The following is a 21,264-nucleotide window of genomic DNA, read 5'->3' as shown; positions in this document are numbered from 1 at the left end:
GTGCCCAAGCCAGATACATGCCATCTTTTCTTGGATGCTAGTTCATTAATGTCGGGGCTCAGGCTTTGAGCTGAAGCAACCTTTGTTATCGAACGAAGGTGTTCATCAGTCATTATTTCTCGTATTCCACAGTCTTGGGGGCGTGCCTTTACAGGCACTGCTTTTAACGTCCTCTACGAGCTGACGTCACGTCCGCTTTTCATCCCTTCTAACAACGTGCCCGCCCAGTCACAAGATATGAGCGGCTTCTATACGCACACACACGTAAATGCAAAGCATACTTCAACAACAGCGATACAGTTTACACTGAGAGTGGCCGTATAAGCAACTTTAACATTGTTAGAAATATACGCCACACTGTGAATCCACACTAAACAAGAATGACAAACACATTTTGGGAGAACATCCGCCCAGTAACACAACATAAACACAACAGAACAAATACCCAGAATTCTTTGCAGCACTAACTCTTCCGGGACGCTACAATATACACCCCCGCTACCTCCAACCCCCCCTCCCCCCTCCCCACACACACACACACACACATACACACACCTTGTAGCGTCCCTGTGTTGTGCCGGATAATGCACCCCCGGCGTAGAATGCACCCCCTGACGGGAGTGTTATATAAACTAAAGCCCACACTTAAAGTTTCCACGTGCAAGATTGAATCTATTTAAAAAAGTTATTTAATAAAACAATAATGTTCGTGTTGGAGGAGTTGTGAATGAATGAAATATGAAACTGTGCTGCAGTCGCTACTGGGCCACAACATTAGGTACACCTGCAGACTGCAGCACGGATTTCATATTTCAATCAGAAGGTATTTTTGCATTCATCTGGCCAGGATCTTCAGCTCTCGCTGGATCGGTTCGCAGCCGAGTGTGAAGCGACTGGGATGAGAATCAGCACCTCCAAGTCCGAGTCCATGGTTCTCGCCCAGAAAAGGGTGGAGTGCCATCTCCGGGTTGGGGAGGAGACCCTGCCCCAAGTGGAGGAGTTCAAGTACCTCGGAGTCTTGTTCACGAGTGGGGGAAGAGTGGATCGTGAGATCGACAGGCGGATCGGTGCGGCATCTTCAGTAATGCGGACGCTGTATCGTTCCGTTGTGGTGAAGAAGGAGCTGAGCCGGAAGGCAAAGCTCTCAATTTACCGGTCGATCTACGTTCCCATCCTCACCTATGGTCATGAGCTTTGGGTTATGACCGAAAGGACAAGATCACGGGTACAAGCGGCCGAAATGAGTTTCCTCCGCCGGGTGGCGGGGCTCTCCCTTAGAGATAGGGTGAGAAGCTCTGTCATCCGGGGGGAGCTCAAAGTAAAGCCGCTGCTCCTTGACCTTGAGACAGTCTGCTAATAATGTGCCTGTTTGCCTGCCAAGTGTCAATTCTGCAACCTGAGGTGACGTTGCGTGCAACAAAGGTATCAACATATGGTACTGTTTGATTTTACGTGAACATGTACTCGGTAGAACCGACGAAAGTCAGTCGGTGACATTTGCTACGCCAACTAGCTGTGGGTAGGCTTGTAACCCAAATTTTTGCTCGCAACCTAAAGCATAGCAACTAATCGAGAGAGTTTTTTATCCCAAAAAATTTGTAGGATGGCCCCATTTTACTAGTATCTCATGTTACCACTGTACTATATTAGCCTAAGCTAGAAATGCAGTATATTGATGAGAGCCTGTAAAGGACATGATGACACAAGTCTCTATCCCAACGGTGAAGAATTGTATGCTGTTCTTCATGGTATGCTGTGTAACTGTATGCATGTTTGAAATAAATTAAAACTATAACTATATACTCATACGTACTTGTACTTATTGCTCATCTGCTGTTATACGCAGCACTTTTGTCAGCGTACAATAGCACTAACAGAAATACAAAAACCATACAAGACAAACATTGGAACAAAACTTCATTCTCGACAGTTTTGCATTTACAATATCCATGCTACAAGTATCAGCAGAGTTGTTCCATTTTCTTAAAGTGATCTGTCAAGTGGCGTTATAGTAAACAAAGATGTCGTCTTCAGCCATCTGCAGTTTATTTGTCAAATTGTGTTTTATCGGCCGTCCTTTGTTCACTAACAAAAGCTCCATCTGCCTTTTTCAACTTCCCGTTTTTTTTCCTCAAGAGCAAACTTTGAAATCAGGCCATGTGACTCGCGGGCTGACGGATGAAGTGTTTGTATCAACTGAAATATAGGATCATAATCTAATTTCACAAGATTTGAGGACACCCAGAATGTGCTCAAATACAGTAAATATTTGAAGTATAAAACATTATAGATTAAAGAGTATATGAACTTTGGGGAAGGATTTCTTGTTTGGAGGGGTCTTTACTACTTATTGATCTTTTCCTCCCTTATTGAATCAACTGTGTGTTGACATCATTGACATGTTTGAAACAAAAACACGGCAAAAAATGCCACAAATTATTATTTTTATTCAAGTTTTATTCACAATACCATATAACAAATACAATAGTAGTGAAATATCATCATTTAAAGATGTTGGTACGTGAAAGGGTCCCCCAAATAAGCTAGAAGAAGCTTTTGACAGGGGGTCCAGAGGATAGTATATACATGAAATGATGGAACATGGTAGCAAGTACAACAACAAAAAACAAAACAAAAAACAACGCTATATGATTAACACAAGATAATAGTACTAAAGCAAGCATACACATACATACATACATTCATTCAACCATGCAAAACCCAACAGTAGTCTACCCCACATGAGTTAAATATTAAAATTAAAAATTAAATATAGGTGGTTAATAGATAAGTTTTTAGTTTATTTTTGAAGTTGGAGAATGGATACAGCATCTTGAGGCTCTCATTAAGCCGGTTCCAAATCTTTGGTCCCCTGCATACAACACTTCGAGCGGTACAATCCAGTAAACGATGTTTCCCTGATATCAAATCTAAGTTACGAGTGTTGTGGGCATGCTGGGGATGGTAGATAGGAACCAAGCTACAGAGCCTTAAATTCAGCCTGTAAATGACTTGATAGGTTAAACAAGCATTTTGATAAATATTGAACTCTGTCAGTCTTAAGAGATGATAATTAGGGAATAGATGTCGAGTGGGGGCATTAAACTTGGACCATGACAGGGCCCATATAATTTTCTTTTGCATGGATTCTAATTTGTGGAGGTAGGTAGGGAAGGTGTTACACCAGATGACATTACAGTAGTTTAGATGTGGTTCAAAGAGAGTTTTATATAGTGTGAGTAGAGCATAAAGAGGAAGATAATGACAAAGGTGAAAGAACAGGCCAACATATTTGGATAATTTGTTTAACAGATGGCTAATGTGACATTTGAAATTGAGGTATTCGTCAATGATGACCCCCAGGAATTTTGTGGAGTACACTCTCTGTATTTCCTGCCCATTGATGTTGATATGGCAGTGCTCAGTATTTGTCTGGTTTTTATTAGAACGAAATAGAATACAATTTGTTTTATTTACATTAAGTGAGAGCTTATTGCATTTGAACCAGGAATCTACTTTCACAAGCTCTGAATTGACAGTTACTTGTAGATCGTGTAGGCTCCTGTGTGAGGTAAACAAATTTGTATCGTCAGCAAAAATTATTTTATGAAAAGTTTCGGAGGAGTTTACAAAATCATTTATGTATAGGATGAAAAGGAGAGGCCCCAAGATGGATCCCTGGGGAACCCCATAATTTATGGTCATACAGGGTGAATTGTGATCATTGACGCATACACATTGCTGCCTTCCGTATAGGTAAGAGCGGAACCAATCGAGAGGTATCCCTCTGACACCATAGTGATATAGCTTATACAATAAGATCTCAAAGTCTATTGTGTCAAAGGCCTTAGATAGATCCAAAAAAATGCCAATACCGCATTTTCCTTCTTCAATACAGTCATTGACCTTTTCCAAAAGGTCGAGTATAGCCATACAGGTGGTGCTTTTTTTACGAAAACCATATTGGGAGGGGACAAGGATATTTAGTTTTTCCAGACAAACAATAAGGCAAAACACAAAACCAATGGTGAAAACACCATAAAATCTAGAATAGAATAGAATGGACTTTATTGTCGTTATATTTGCATATAACGAGATTAAGGACTCCAACTTAATTTGCGGTAGTGGGAACAAATATGGGATAAAAATAAATTACATAAGAAGTAACAAAGGTAAAACTAAGAATTTAAATAAATAGACTACTATCCAATAAAAATAATATGCAATCCTGTGCAATATACAAAACAATATACAAAATACTGTACAATATACAGAACAAGACAAAAGTACCGGATGTCAGAGTGTGTAGGTGACGAACCCCAAGATGCAGAGATGACGGCAGGCATTGAGCGGGAAAATATAATTTAATGTCCACAATAAAGAAAAAAAACACAAACCAGGAACTAGGAACAGGAAACAGGATGCCAGGAAAACAGGCACTGGAAGACGAGGAACAAAAAGACAGCAAGCTACAAACAGCTACAGAATGTAGCTTACCTCTACCGCATACAGCTACACTGACATCGACAAGTAGAAATGACAATAATCCAGCGCAGAGTGGAGGACAACGCAGGTCTAAATAGCAGCTGGCTGATTGACACCAGGTGTGGCCCGGTGCCAATCAGCCACAGCTGAGGGGAAAAAGCACTCAGGGAGACAATCAGGAAATAACCAAAATAAGAGTGCTGACAGGAAACAAAGACAGGAAACAAAGAAAAACGCAGAGGAAAAACTAAGACATAGTCAAACTGTCAGGGACAAGCCTGACACCGGAGTGATAACAATCAGTGCCTCGGATGTATGTCGGATGTATTGCACTCAGAGGGTAAAAAAATATGAGTTTTCTGCACATTTTTGTCCTATAAAGTTTGCATCTCCGTTTCGCTACGTCACACAGGCTCATTTGCCAACAAAACCCCCACTCTGCTTTGTACAAGCGGTGAGAATACTCGTGTCCTATGGCAACGTGTGGTTATGACCACACGTTGCCACCCTTGCTGGTTTCGGCTACAAATGGCCCACTGTTCCAAACCCTGAACAGTTTTTAACATTGTTGTTGGTAATATTATCAGTGTTATTATGTAGTAATGAACTGACTGATCCTCTCCGCTGGTCATTAGGTAGAGCGAGGGTTCAAGGCTACTCATATATCTGGCTTGGAGATGCAGCACATGGGTCAACAAACGATGGGACATTATCCCGTCCACTTTCATATGGACGGTGACGTGGACCAGAAGGGAGGCTACGACCCCCCCACCTATGTCAGTGACCTGTCAATCCACCACTCTTTTTCTCGTTGTGTCACCATTCATGCCTCCAATGGACTTATGGTGAGTACCCATCCCGTGAAGAACTATCTAATGTATATTCTATTATATTTTTTTAGCTGCCTTCATCAAAACATTTGACAATTTTCAAGACATTTCTTGACATTGAATATATTGAAAGGGTAAAAGAAATCAAATGTTTGGGTGTAATAATAAATAATAAATTGGAAATCTCATGTAAAAATACACAGGCAGCAAGGAACACGTCAATAATGAATAAAGCTAAATATGTTCTGCTAAATCACTCCATATTTTCTACTGCTCGCTATTACCATATCGGAGCTAATGTGTACAAATATGGGGAAACAATTACAAATGTACAATTCATTCACTAAAGGTGTTACAAAAAAGATCAGGTAGAATAAAACATAATGTTGGATATAGAGAACACTAAAATCCTTTATTTATTGAATCAAAAATATTGAAATGTAATGACTTGGTGCATTTGCAAACAGCTAAAATTATGCACAAAGCAAACTATATCCTGCTATCCAAGAACGTTCAACAATTTGTCTCAACAAAAGAGGAGAAATATAACCTTAGAGGAAAATGTAATTCAAAACATTTGTTTGCACGTACAACACTTAAAACCTTTAGCATATCAGTATGTGTAATTAAATTATGGAATGGATTAGGCAAATAAGTCAAACAAAGTACTAATATGATCCAGTTAAAGAAACTGTTCAAACATTAAGGACCTGATTTACTTAGATCAGAAGTGCAGCATGTGCAATCTATAAAATAGTGTGTACTATCAGTGGGCGTTTTGCGTGCAATCTACTAACACTGCGTGTGCAATTGAAAAGTGATGCAGTTCGCCTTATTTAAATGATTTTGCGTGCACTATGCGGGGCATCACCACGGAGACACTCCTTTACTGCATGTCATCATGCTCCTACCAGCATTTTGCTAGGATTTCAAATAAGCAGGACACATGTACTACTTTTATGGGCATTTTAGAAGCAGTCCTACCTCTACTGCAAATTGAAACCCCCCACTTTTTTTTTTTTTTTTTTTTTTTACTGCCGAAGGGAGGCAGCATTTACTCCAAAAAATGTAGACTTAAAGAAGTTTTTTCATCCATCCATCCATTTTCTACTGCTTGTCCCTAAACGAACACTATTGAAAAATCCTTAAGAACATCAAAACTCATCAATTTAATTCATTTTAATCAGCCCTTTAAGTCCTCTTGCAGCTATAAACTTATAAAATGATGTTGTATGTACGTCTAATATGTTTTATTTCTGACCGTCCAAAATATTGACACACACGTAGGACCGACGATTCTTGTCTGTCCATCGTCTGTCTTTACAGCGCGAGCACCAATTTTGCAGCTGTGTGTGGAACTCTCAGTTTGCACATCCTTCTCACACGTGCTAAATAAAACGCAAAATATTTCTCGCAAAACTGTGATGAATCTTGATCCATCACATTTTGTGTGCTAAAAATTAGATTCGCATTTTCTCCTCCCAGTATTGCTCCTCTCTGAGCTGCCACCTTAACGTGGTAGAGGAGTTTGCGTGTCCCAATGATCCTAGGAGCTATGTTGTCCGGGGGCTTGATGCCCCCTGGTAGGGTCTCCCAAGACAAACTGGTCCTAGGTGAGGGATCAGACAAAGAGCAGCTCGAAGACCTCTATGATGAAAACGATTAAGGAACCCAGATTTCCCTTGCCTGGACGCGGGTCACCGGGGCCCCCCTCTGGAGCCAGGCCCGGAGGTGGGGCACGATGGCGAGCGCCTGGTGGCCGGGCCTGTCCCCATGGGGCCCGGCCGGGCACAGCCCGAAGAGGCAACGTGGGTCCCCCCTCCAATGGGCTCACCACCCATAGCAGGGGCCATAGAGGTCGGGTGCGATGTGAGCTGGGCGGCAGCCGAGGGCAGGGCACTTGGCGGTCCGATCCTCGGCTACAGAAGCTAGCTCTTAGGACGTGGAACGTCACCTCGCTGGGGGGGAAGGAGCCTGAGCTAGTGCGCGAGGTGGAGAAGTTCCGACTAGATATAGTCGGACTCACTTCGACGCACAGCAAGGGCTCTGGAACCAGTTCTCTCGAGAGGGGCTGGACTCTCTTCCACTCTGGCGTTGCCGGCAGTGAGAGGCGACGGGCTGGGGTGGCAATTCTTGTTTCCCCCAGGCTCAGAACCTGTACGTTGGAGTTCAACCCGGTGGACGAGAGGGTAGCTTCCGTCCGCCTTCGGGTTGGGTAACGGGTCCTGACTGTGGTTTGCGCTTACGCGCCAAACCGCAGCTCAGAGTACCCACCCTTTTTGGATTCACTCGAGGGAGTACTTGAGAGTGCTCCCCCGGGTGATTCCCTCGTTCTACTGGGGGACTTCAATGCTCATGTTGGCAGCGCAGTGAAACCTGGAGAGGCGTGATTGGGAAGAATGGCTGCCCGGATCTGAACCCGAGCGGTGTTTTGTTATTGGACTTTTGTGCCCGTCACAGATTGTCCATAACGAACACCATGTTCAAACATAAGGGTGTCCATATGTGCACTTGGCACCAGGACACCCTAGGCCGCAGTTCCATGATCGACTTTGTAGTTGTGTCATCGGATTTGCGGCCTCATGTTTTGGACACTCGGGTGAAGAGAGGGGCGGAGCTTTCTACCGATCACCACCTGGTGGTGAGTTGGCTGCGATGGTGGGGGAGGATGCCGGACAGACCTGGCAGGCCCAAACGCATTGTGAGGGTTTGCTGGGAACGTCTGGCAGAGTCTCCTGTCAGAGAGAGTTTCAATTCCCACCTCCGGAAGAACTTTGAACATGTCACGAGGGAGGTGCTGGACATTGAGTCCGAATGGACCATGTTCCGCGCCTCTATTGTCGAGGCGGCTGATTGGAGCTGTGGCCGCAAGGTAGTTGGTGCTTGTCGTGGCGGTAATCCTAGAACCCGTTGGTGGACACCGGCGGTGAGGGATGCCGTCAAGCTGAAGAAGGAGTCCTATCGGGTTCTTTTGGCTCATAGGACTCCTGAGGCAGCGGACAGGTATCGACAGGCCAAGCGGTGTGCGGCTTCAACGGTCGCAGAGGCAGGAGTTCGGTGAGGCCATGGAAAACGACTTCCGGACGGCTTCGAAGCAATTCTGGACCACCATCCGCCGCCTCAGGAAGGGGAAGCAGTGCACTATCAACACCGTGTATGGTGAGGATGGTGTTCTGCTGACCTCGACTGCGTATGTTGTGGATCGGTGGAGGGAATACTTCGAAGACCTCCTCAATCCCACCAACACGTCTTCCTATGAGGAAGCAGTGCCTGGGGAGTCTGTGGTGGGCTCTCCTATTTCTGGGGCTGAGGTTGCTGAGGTAGTTAAAAAGCTCCTCGGTGGCAAGGCCCCGGGGGTAGATGAGATCCGCCCGGAGTTCCTTAAGGCTCTGGATGCTGTGGGGCTGTCTTGGTTGACAAGACTCTGCAGCATCGCGTGGACATCGGGGGCGGTACCACTGGATTGGCAGACCGGGGTGGTGGTTCCTCTCTTTAAGAAGGGGAACCGGAGGGTGTGTTCTAACTATCGTGGGATCACACTCCTCAGCCTTCCCGGTAAGGTCTATTCAGGTGTACTGGAGAGGAGGCTACGCCGGATAGTCGAACCTCGGATTCAGGAGGAACAGTGTGGTTTTCGTCCTGGTCGTGGAACTGTGGACCAGCTCTATACTCTCGGCAGGGTCCTTGAGGGTGCATGGGAGTTTGCCCAACCAGTCTACATGTGTTTTGTGGACTTGGAGAAAGCATTCGACCGTGTCCCTCGGGAAGTCCTGTGGGGAGTGCTCAGAGAGTATGGGGTATCGGACTGTCTGATTGTGGCAGTCTGCTCCCTGTATGATCAGTGCCAGAGCTTGGTCCGCATTGCCGGTAGTAAGTCGGACACGTTTCCAGTGAGGGTTGGACTGCGCCAAGGCTGCCCTTTGTCACCGATTCTGTTCATAACCTTTATGGACAGAATTTCTAGGCGCAGTCAAGGCGTTGAGGGGATCTGGTTTGGTGGCTGCAGGATTAGGTCTCTGCTTTTTGCAGATGATGTGGTCCTGATGGCTTCATCTGGCCAGGATCTTCAGCTCTCACTGGATCGGGTCGCAGCTGAGTGTGAAGCGACTGGGATGAGAATCAGCACCTCCAAGTCCGAGTCCATGGTTCTCGCCCGGAAAAGGGTGGAGTGCCATCTCCGGGTTGGGGAGGAGATCTTGCCCCAAGTGGAGGAGTTCAAGTACCTCGGAGTCTTGTTCACGAGTGAGGGAAGAGTGAATCGTGAGATCGACAGGCGGATCGGTGCGGCGTCTTCAGTAATGCGGACGCTGTATCGGTCCGTTGTGGTGAAGAAGGAGCTGAGCCGGAAGGCAAAGCTCTCAATTTACCGGTCGATCTACGTTCCCATCCTCACCTATGGTCATGAGCTTTGGGTTATGACCGAAAGGACAAGATCACGGGTACAAGCGGCCGAAATGAGTTTCCTCCGCCGGGTGGCGGGGCTCTCCCTTAGAGATAGGGTGAGAAGCTCTGCCATCCGGGAGGAGCTCAAAGTAAAGCCGCTGCTCCTCCACATCGAGAGGAGCCAGATGAGGTGGTTCGGGCATCTGGTCAGGATGCCACCCAAACGCCTCCCTAGGGAGGTGTTTAGGGCACGTCCGACCGGTAGGAGGCCGCGAGGAAGACCCAGGACACGTTGGGAAGACTATGTCTCCCGGCTGGCCTGGGAACGCCTCGGGGTCCCACAGGAAGAGCTGGACGAAGTGGCTGGGGAGAGGGAAGTCTGGGCTTCCCTGCTTAGGCTGCTGCCCCCGCGACCCGACCTCGGATAAGCGGAAGAAGATGGATAGATGGATGGAAGTATTGTTGCCGTTTTGATGACAAGCATATGTTTTGCATATTTATGATGACAGAGATGCAAAATGGATTGCCTGCCTTATTCTGCTCACTTAACAGACGCATTCTATTTTGCACACGTTTAGTAGATCAGTTTTGTGTGTTTTATTACACGCAAATCTTTAGTAAATCAGACCCAAAGTGTTCCCAAAGTACAAAGAAGAAGAATCTTGACAAAAATGTTGAACCTTATCAAAAGATGAGATAATCTTATTCATATCATAATGTGAACCATAAATCACTTAACTATTTATTTATGACAACTTCCATTATTGTTTATGTATGTAATCATTATTTTCTTACTCATTGTATATTCACATATTTATTTAGTCATTTATTTATGTATTCGCTGTTGTGTTACAAATTGAGAACAAACAAATGTGTTAAAAAAAAACCTGCTATGATATGAAAAAGTGTAGGATTACATAAACTCTGCTTCTTCCTAGTCCTTTTCGGACATATTCTAATGAGAAAACTGAAAAAATGTGATGTAATTTTATGCATGTTTGAAATAAACTGACACCAACTAACCAACATGCTACAGTTTTCCCACTATGGAAGAAGTTTGGACACCCCTAATTAGACTAGGAAAGGACTAGTATTTTTTTTCATTGTTCAACCATTGCATTCACACTGAAACGCTATCCAAAATCTCCAAAATGTCAATTTATTTCATGCAGCATACTGTAAGTGTTCCAATTAATGCCTCTATTCAGCTTGCTATCAAGTCTTCTATAGTTACCAGTGCATTGTCTACGAAAGCAAATAACCACCAAAGTCTATAAAAAGATTTGCATCAACTGCTGTGACTGTCGGCAACTTTCTGATGTTGTCTTCAATAACGCTACAAGATAGCAGCAGCCACAAATTGAGTTTGATGTGTGCTCAGCAGTGTTGGGACTGGTTACTGTAACGCCGTTATTTTCGGCGGAAACTAGTAGTCTAACACGTTAATTTTTATATTCAGTAACTCAGTTACGGTTACTAAATGATGCGTTACTGCGTTAATTTTAATGTCGTATTGGCTAGAAACAAAAGATCTGAGTGTGTTTTATTGGAGAATTGCAGTGTCGTCTTTCTGAATCTTCCTGTGTCACAAGGGAGAGAAGAGGCGCGCGCTGTGTGTGGGGGGTGTGGGGGTGTTCTTAACATGGAGATATTCTCACTACTTTTCTTTTGTTGAGCACAAAGAAAATAACATTTTAGTTAAATGTAAGTTGTGTCTTGGATCAAATATCCTATCTACCGCCCAAAACAGCAATTCAAATCTGCTGAAACGGCTACAAAAGCAACATGCTTTGACGAAGCTAGTAAAGAGAGACACACTTCACCTCCACCTCCACCTCCACCTAAGGATTTTAACGGAGGCACTGCCAGCCAGGACAACATTGATAGAGCCATTGCAGCGTATGTGCTAGAAGACATGCAGGCTATTTCTACAGTGGAGTCACCCGATTTCAGGCAGCTAATTAGCATGATACCGGCGTCAAACAGCAAATGGCACGGAAAACATTTTCCACGTACCTGGACAGTGAGTACATAAAAATGGAAAGCGAGCTAAAGAAAACTCTCCAAACTCTGCCTCTGCTCATCATTCATCACTGAAGGTACACACTCTGTCAATTCTCTTATATACTCTTTCATTCTAGACTTCTAGAGTGTTTGATTATCACATCACTCTAAATGTATCGACTATAAAGTTCACAAACATAAAGAGGGATCCTAGTGGGCCAGGCCAATCTTTCCTTATCTCTAAACTAAAACTTGGGAAATGCATAGAGTGTTCTGGGCTTCAGTACAGTGTTGATCTCCTGAAGACATGATTTTATTTCAGAATTCCTTGAGAGAAAAAAATGCCTGGTTAGACTTTGTGTATGTCATGTGTGCCTTCCTTAGGTGAAGCCAGGTTTACAGCTATGTTGTTATTATGCTGTTTGTTACTTATGTATGTTATGTTGCAGCTATTTAAAATAGTTTTGTCAATTTGTTCTGGCCTGACATAAATTGGCCCTTTGAAACATATATTTGTCTTTGTGTGTTGTATGTAGATCACATTACTTAGCAGAGTTCAGTGATGCAAATGCATGTCAAGTTGATCAACAGATTGTATTATTCTCCAGTGCAATAACAGTACTGAAATGAAGGCGAAAAGGGCATTAATGGGAGCCTTAAAAAAAAGAAGAAAAAAAGAAGTAACTAAATAGTTACTTTTCACAGTAACACAGTACATTTTGGTGTAAGTAACTGAGTTAGTAACTGAGTTACTTTTGAAATAAAGTAACAAGAAACTGTAACTAGTTACTGGTTTTCAGTAACTAACCCAACACTGGTGCTCAGCAGCTTTATGTAGCTCTGCAAACGCTTTAAAATGTCTGTAATGCTCCTCATGTGTCTGTGTGACACTTATCCGTGTGACAATTGCCGTACTGTTGTTTGTAATCAACTCATCAGCGCTATTAATGCTTACTCAGCAGTTTGGCTCTTTACCAACATTACAACATTGGTTGTGTTGCTGCTGCGTTGTGAAACATACATACTGATAAATGACAATGTCATCACAGAAAGCTACATTTTACTTAGTTCTTACTCATGCACTCTAAATATTCAATTTTCAAAAAATAACATGTTTTTTACTTCATTATTCAAGTTTCTGACACCTTATATTATATATTTTGTTAGGAGATTTCTACGTCATTTCATCATCCTTTACTACACCTACAAATTAGATTTATTTTACCCTGTCAAATAGTCTGTGTATTTGTATTTTTGTTTTGTGACCGTTACCAATTAGCATTATTTTTGTTTTACTTCGATTTAACAGTAAATGAAGATGGATGTATTTTAAAACAGTTTTTTAGTTTATCCATATTTGTTTGATATGCGACCCCAAAAGGGACAAGCGGTAGAAAATGGATGGCTGGATGGATGCTGTCAATAAATGAGAGAAAGCATCAGCTGTGCAAAGTCTGTTGCTAATAACACGGACCAGAGCAACGTTAATAAAGCTTTTAGTGTCAGGGTGCTACGTAAAAGTTGAGTTAACTGCATTTACCAGTCAAGACCAAAACCAATCCAATGCAGGTCAAGATTCGTTAAGCAGTATAGTGTCTTTAAAGAAAGAAAGGTCCCTATATCAGCTTTCTGATGTAGTTGTCAAAATCAATATTAAGATGCTTACCAGAATTGGACGTCTTCTAACAGTTACCATTTCAACTCATCGGCGCCATTAATGCTCCGTGCCGCTATTACAACATTGGTTCTGTACTTTCCAACTTTAAAGGACCATATGGTCAAAGAGTGTTACATTTTTCTTTCCACTTTGTCATGCACTCCAATCTTTATAGAAGATTAGTTTTTTTGCTACAAGTCAATATACAAACAAGTCATAAACCTGGCAGACTTCGGACATCCTCTTTACTTTCGCAATTGAATCACTGCTTTGTATTAAATGTCAAATACGACACATCCAAATATTTTTTCAACCATTACAGGTCAAAGACGTGGTGGGCTATGACGCGCTCGGCCATTGTTTCTTTACCGAGGACGGTCCAGAGGAGAGAAACACGTTCTATCACTGTCTGGGCCTCATGGTACGAGCAGGAACTCTACTGCCTTCCGACAGAGACAGTAAAATGTGCCGCGGCATCACTGACGGAGCCTACCCAGGATACGTAGCCAACCCTCGGCAGGACTGCAGGTAAGGTTTTTAAACTTCAACTCACACTGTACAATATTTTTCAAAGTCTCACTCTACGATCTTTTCAAACTTCAAATTGAACCATACTAGGTTTTTAAACTCATACTTAAATTGTAGAATGTTTTAGCTCCAACTCACACTGTACAATATTTTCAAACTTTAAATTAAACTGCACAATGTTTTTAAACTCCAACTTGCATTGTACAATCTTCTTAAACTCCAATTTGCACTCTGCCAAGTTTTCAAACTACAAGTTCTTCAACTTTAATTTGCAATTTTTAAACTCCAACTTGCACCATACCAAGATTTTAAACTTTAACTTAATTCATACAATATTTTTAAACTTCAACTTGCAATGTACAATATTTTTTTCATCTCCAACTGGAACTGTACCATGTTCTAAAACTCCAGCTCACACGGTGCGATGTTTCAAACTCCATCTTGCACTGTACAGTGTACTGTATTTTTCGGTGTATAAGTCGCTCCGGAGTATACGTCGCACCGGCCAAAAATGCACAATAAAGTAGGGTGACCAGGTGTCCGGATTTAGGCCGGACAGTCCGGATTTTTAATGCCCTGTCCGGCGTCCAGCGCAGCTTCAAGCCGGACACGTATTTGTCCTCCTTTTTGAGGCACTAGGCTTAAAGAGCGGAGTTTTTTCATCTTTGCTGGGCTACAGCGCGATAGCCAATCAAAGACCGTAAAAAATGCCCCCAACGCAGTAACGTATCAAATGATTGGCTAAGAGCTGTGTCGGATACAAATCTGCTTATCATTGGTTAAAAAAGTAAACAAGGGTCCATGTGCTGCTGCGGCATAACATTGACAGAAAGTTAGCATCATGCCAAAACGCAAGACCTCGTTTAACTCTGAATGGATAAAAGAGCACGAATTTATAACGAAAAGCAGCCGAGACTCATTCCATGGCTTCTGCACACTTTGTCGATGTGATGTCAACGTAAGTAGTCAGGGGAAAGCTGCAATTGAACGGCATGCGGGTACGGATAAACTTAAAGGTAATAAACATGCGGCAGGTACCTCTTCAATGAGGACATTTTTTCATGAAGTTTCGTCGCCCCTGGATGACAAGATAACTGCTGCGGAGCTGTGCAAGGTGTACCATGCTGTAAAGCAGTGGTTCTCAAATGGTACCCTGGGGGTATGTAATGTAATGTAAGTTCATAAACTGAACATCAAATTAAGTAGGCTATTCCATTCATTACCATAAACCCAGAGTTTCCCCCATGCCATGATGGTTTGACCCTCACTAAAATGTCTGTCAAAGAGAACTGTGAAAAGAAATGCAACAATGCAATATTCAGTGTTGACAGCTAGATTTTTTGTAGACATGTTCCATAAATATTGATGTTAAAGATTTCTTTTTTTGTGAAGAAATGTTTAGAATTAAGTTCCTGAATCCAGGTGGATCTCTATTACAATCCCCAAAGAGGGCACTTTAAGTTGATGATTACTTCTATGTGTAGAAATCTTTATTTATAATTGAATCACTTGTTTATTTTTCAACAAGTTTTTAGTTATTTTACATATTTTTTTCCAAATAGTTTAAGAAAGACCACTACAAATGAGCAATATTTTGCACTGTTATACAATTTAATAAATCAGAAACTGATGACATAGTGCTGTATTTTACTTCTTTATCTCTTTTTTTCAACCAAAAATGCTTTGCTCTGATTAGGGGGCACTTGAATTAAAAAAATGTTCACAGGGGGTACATCACTGAAAAAAGGTTGAGAACCACTGCTGTAAAGCATCACCAGTCCTACAGAAGTTTAGACTGTGGCATGAAAGTGGACCGGGAGATTTTCAGTGACTATCCCACAGCTAAAGGGATGGCCTGTGGCCGAACAAAAGCCAAGGCATTGTGCGAGAACGTCATCGCTCACTATTCGGTACAGGAACATACCGACTACATAAAAGAAAACAACCTACCCTTTTCCGTAGCAACCGACGCCTCAAATAAAGGAACAAACAAGTGTTTTCCCATTGTGGTAAGGTATTTTCACTTTGATGAAGGCATCCAACATGTCCTGTTGGATTTTTATAGTCACAGCAACGAAACGTCAGAAGCCATAACAAACCAGCTGCTGGCAAAACTTGAGATGTCTGGCTTAGAGGTGAAAAACATGTCTGCATATGCAGCAGACAATGCCAGTGTCAATTGTGGCAAACATAACAGTGTATCAGAAGCTGAAACTGAGCCAAAAAGATGTGCTCCCTGCAAACTGTTTGGCCCATATTCTGCATAACGCAACCAGATATGCAGCAAGCAGCCTTGATGTTGATGTGGAAAAATTTTTGTGGCATTTTTTTTTAATTATATATGTTAACTACATTTAAGTCCACACATGTTATGCTTTGTGGCACTCTGCACTTGAAAAGATTCATCTCAGTGGTCACTTTTTGAACACCACAATGTATTGAATAAATACAAATACTGTTAACAAACACTTGACTTTAATATTTTTTCCTATTCAGCCACACAAACATCATCTTTAAACCACTCAAAATTGTACTATAAATAAGAGTATACCAGAGTCCTATGTACACCATAGTAATTTATTGATATGCCGCATAATGTCCTCCTTTTTGGTATCATGGAAATGGTCACCCTACAATAAAGAAGGAAAAAAACATATATACGTCGCACTGGAGTATAAGTCGCATTTTTGGGGGAAATGTATTTGATAAAATCCAACACCAAGAATAGACATTTTAAAGGCAATTTAAAATAAATATAGAATAGTGAACAACAGGCTGAATAAGTGTACGTTATATGACACACAAATAACCAACTGAGAGCTTGCCTGGTATATTAACGCAACACATCATGGCAAGAGTCATTCAAATAACTGTAACATATAGAACATGCTACACGTTTACCAAACAATCTGTCACACCTAATCGCTAAATCCCATTCAATCTTCCTCCTCGGTGTCGCCTCTGGTATGCGCCCCGCTAGCATCCTTTCTTTCTGCTGCTCGATTGCTGTTCTCTGCAGCATATTTCACTACAACCAGCTTGTAATCTGCAGTATATGATTTCCTTTTCGGTGCCATTTTAGTTCAGTCCTTCTCAGTTTTTATAAGTTAAGGGAATAAGCGGTAGAAAATGGATGGATGGACCGCCAATGTTGATGCGATCCATTTTAATAGCTCTGGCAGTAGCGTATAGCATATAGCAGTTAGCATCCCAGGACCCACAATGCACTTCTGCCATGACCCGCCCCCGCCGAATTCTTATTGGTTAGCGTGTGAGTGACGATTGCTGACTTGTGTGTGACGATTGCGGACATTTTCTTCGTCGCTCACGCGAATGAGATAAATAATATTATTTGATATTTTACGGTAATGTGTTAATAATTTCACACAAAAGTCGCTCCGGAGTATATGTCGCACCCACGGCCAAACTATGAAAAAAACATCGACTTATAGTCTGAAAAATATGGTATTCAAGCTCCAACTTAAACTGCTTTATTTCGCTCTCTACCATTTTTTTTTAACTCCAGCTCTCACTTTATGACTTATTTTAAATCCCAACTTACACTGTACCATGCTTTTGAACTCCATATTACACTGTACAATGTTTTTGAACTCCAACTCACACGATATGACGTTACCACGATTGTATGGCCATTTGTGCCTTGCTTCCGCCTGTACAAGATATGTCTACAACGCAACAGACCGACCTGAGTAGATTGGAATTTCACACGGCGATAATGGGGTAGTGGTGTTCTAAATTATTGACCACAGCAGTTGTCATTCCCACACTTCATTTTTGACAGTTATTTTGTTAGCCTACCTGCTGTACTGACGTAACTCATTGTCATTTCAAACATCAAGGTGTGATGGTGGGCTGCATTTTTAGAATAAACAGAAATGAATCTTAAACCGCAACATTTTACACAACAACAAATGAAAAGAGCAGTTCATTGCATTTCATGCAGTCACAAGTGTGAGTGAGGTCAGACACGTTGAGGAAGGAATCCGGATGGTCGCAGCTTTGCAACTGTCTTCCTAAAGGTTGTGGGCTAACAGTTCATATGTCAGGTGTGTCGGCTCCCTCATGATGCGTGAGGCTCTGCTCCTATACCGACTCCTGCTGCTCCCTCAATGTAAAGGGGAACGGGAGTGGCAACTCCTCCTATAATGCATCTTTATCTTTGGTTTTAGAGGTTATTTATAGAGATTTTTTTAAATAAATCAACATAAAAAACACAAGATACACTTACAATTAGTGCACCAACCCAAAAAAACTCCCTCCCCCATTCACAGTCATTCACACAAAAGGGTTGTTCCTTTCTGTTATTAATATTCTGGTTCCTACATTATATATCAATATATATCAATACAGTCTGCAGCGATACAGTCCGTAAGCACACATGATTGTGCGTGCTGCTGGTCCACTAATAGTACTAACCTTTAACAGTTAATTTTACTCATTTTCATTAATTACTAGTTTCTATGTAACTGTTTTTATATTGTTTTACTTTCCTTTTTATTCACGAAAATGTTTTTAATTTATTTATCTTATTTTATTAATTTTTAAAAAAAGTACCTTATCTTCACCATAACTGGTTGTCCAAATTAGGCATAATAATGTGTTAATTACACGACCGCATATGTCGGTTGATATCGGTATCGGTTGATATCGGTATCGGTAATTAAAGAGTTGGACAATATCGGAATATCGGATATCGGCAAAAAGCCATTATCGGACATCCCTAGTTATTTACCAAAGCTGTAAATGTTGTTCCTCCTGTCTGTCCTTATACTCATCATTGTGTAACAATGTGACAGCTTGAATATTTGACTAAACCGTCACATTTCAAATGAGAATGTTAAGGACGATCAATGAGGAGTGATGGTCTCAGTCCAAATCCTCCCACTGTATTCAATACAGTCTATGGTATGATTGCATTGAAAGCTGCAGTACACGGACAATATGTACCCCTGTTCTCCGATTGGTTGGTGTACTGCGTCAGATATATTCTGATTCTTCTTATAATTCTAATGATGAGGATGCTAATGTGTTTTTTAATGTTTTCCTCATGGCAAGTTCACCTAATGGTATTGTGAGCATGGTGCAGGATGACGTGTTACAAGCCTCAAACCGAGCATAATGAGTATTCAGGTCATCGGGTGGTCTTGATGACCGTCCAAGTTTTTTTCAGATGGCTTTAGCTCTTCTAACCCCTGCATCCAGGTCCCTCCTTGCTGCACTCAGAGCAGATGCAACCCTTAGACCTAAATGTGAGTGCTGTGCTTTACGGAGAGAACAAACCTCTCCATTCAGCTTGGGCTTCTGTTTCAGGAAGCTGGTAATAATCCTGGTGGTGGTGATATCATCAGCACATTTTGCAGATGGAGCTGATGACAGGAAATGCATAGTCTTCTAGGCTCACAGAACCATCATATATCGCTGCCTTTCTGGAAATATGTGAGAAATGATAGCACTGAGAAAAGATATTTGAGGCCTGCTGTGTGATTAAATGGTAAATGGGTTATACTTGGGGGGGGGGGGGGGGGGGGGGGTATGGCGTAGTGGGTAGATCGGCCGTGCCAGAAACCTGAGGGTTGCAGGTTCGCTCCCCGCCTCTTGACATCCAAATCGCTGCCGTTGTGTCCTTGAGTAGGACACTTCACCCTTGCCTCCGGTGCCGCTCACACTGGTGAATGAATGATAGGTGGTGGTCGGAGGGGCCGTAGGCGAAAACTGGCAGCCTCGCTTCCGTCAGTCTACCCCAGGGCAGCTGTGGCTACAAACGTAGCTTACCACCACCAGGTGTGAATGAATGATGGGTTCCCACTTCTCTGTGAGCGCTTTGAGTATCTAATAATAGAAACGCGCGATATAAAATCTAATCCATTATTTCCTATTATTATTATTACTTGTGTAGCGCTTTTCGACCTTCAAGGTACTCAAAGCATTTTGACACTTTTTCCACATTCACATTCACACGTTGGTGGCAGGAGCTGCCATGCAAGGCCCTAACCATGACCCATCAGGAGCAAGGGTGAAGTGTTTTGCTGAAAGACACAACGGACGTGACTCGGATGGCGGAAGTTGGGGATCGAACCAGGAACCTCAAGTTGCTGGCACGGCCGCTTTACCAACCGAGCCACGTCGTCTCCATGATTTATGATTAAATGACTAAATTCATTAAAGTTAATGTCATGGCATATCATATCATATAAGATTTAAACGTACCAGTGCAAAATTCCTTCATTCATCAAAATAAGGACATTTTAAACAACCTGATGATTATTTGTTAAGAGTTCTATTAAAATTGATCCAATACACCTTGAAAAAAGTATATCTCCCTTAAGAATCAATACCACTAAATAGTGAAAAAAACGGATTTCCTCTGTGAAGAAAACACCTCTCAAAAGTGGCAAACGCTATCGAATGTGAGCATTTGTCCACTTAAGTCGAATACAACGACAAGTCTGGTCAAGACCCCGATGAGGACGACGAGCATACAAATTTGCTTCTCTATGATGCATGGGTTGTGAGGCGGTTGTTCAGAGTGATTGTTGCAGCAGCTGTCCAGGTGGCTGGTCTCAGACCATCTTGGAGGTAAAATATGCTGGATGTGGAGGTCCTGGGCTGGTGTGGTCACACATGGTCTGCGGTTGTAAGGCTGGTTGGATTTAATACTATAGTGATCTGTCTCAGGGACACCTGTTAAAGTTAAGTTAAAAGTTAAAGTACCAATGATTGTCACACACACACTAGGTGTGGTGAAATTTGTCCTCTGCATTTGACCCATCCCCTTGTTCACCCCCTGGGAGGTGAGGGGAGCAGTGAGCAGCAGCGGTGCCGCGCCCGAGAATCATTTTTGGCGATTTAACCCCCAATTTCAACCCTTGATGCTGAGTGCCAAGCAGGGAGGTAATGGGTCCCATTTTTATAGTCTTTGGTATGACTCAGCCGCGGTTTGAACTCACAACCTACCGATCTCAGGGCGGACACTCTAACCACTAGGCCACTGAGTAATGATCATGCTACCTATTTGGTATCTTGGTATGTATTATCTCAGCAAAGGAAAGGTGCTCGCTGACACACATTTAGACACATTTGTCAACAATAATTGAGACGGCGTGGCGCAGTGGAAGAGTGGCCGTGCGCGACCCGAGGGTCCCTGGTTCAATCCCCACCTAGTACCAACCTCGTCATGTCCGTTGTGTCCTGAGCAAGACACTTCACCCTTGCTCCTGATGGGTGCTGGTTAGCGCCTTGCATGGCAGCTCCCTCCATCAGTGTGTGAATGTGTGTGTGAATGGGTAAATGTGGAAGTAGTGTCAAAGCGCTTTGAGTACCTTGAAGGTAGAAAAGCGCTATACAAGTACAACCCAT

General features: G+C 42.6%; 1 protein-coding gene across 2 annotated transcripts in view; it reads left to right on the top strand.

Annotated features, from left to right (window-relative positions):
* Positions 1-21,264, top strand: part of cemip (cell migration inducing hyaluronidase 1) — a 344,459-nt gene that overhangs the window by 262,723 nt on the left and 60,472 nt on the right. For both annotated transcript variants that reach the window (XM_061963866.2, XM_061963867.2), the window contains 2 exons: positions 5,121-5,330; positions 13,682-13,887. In XM_061963866.2, the coding sequence (XP_061819850.2) occupies positions 5,121-5,330; positions 13,682-13,887 (416 nt within the window). The remainder of the gene's footprint in view (positions 1-5,120; positions 5,331-13,681; positions 13,888-21,264) is intronic.

This window comes from Nerophis lumbriciformis, linkage group LG06 (genome assembly GCF_033978685.3).
Source record: "Nerophis lumbriciformis linkage group LG06, RoL_Nlum_v2.1, whole genome shotgun sequence".
Taxonomy (NCBI): Eukaryota; Metazoa; Chordata; class Actinopteri; order Syngnathiformes; family Syngnathidae; genus Nerophis; species Nerophis lumbriciformis.
Note: the sequence above shows the minus strand (reverse complement) of the source record. Positions and strands in the feature narration are given on the sequence as shown.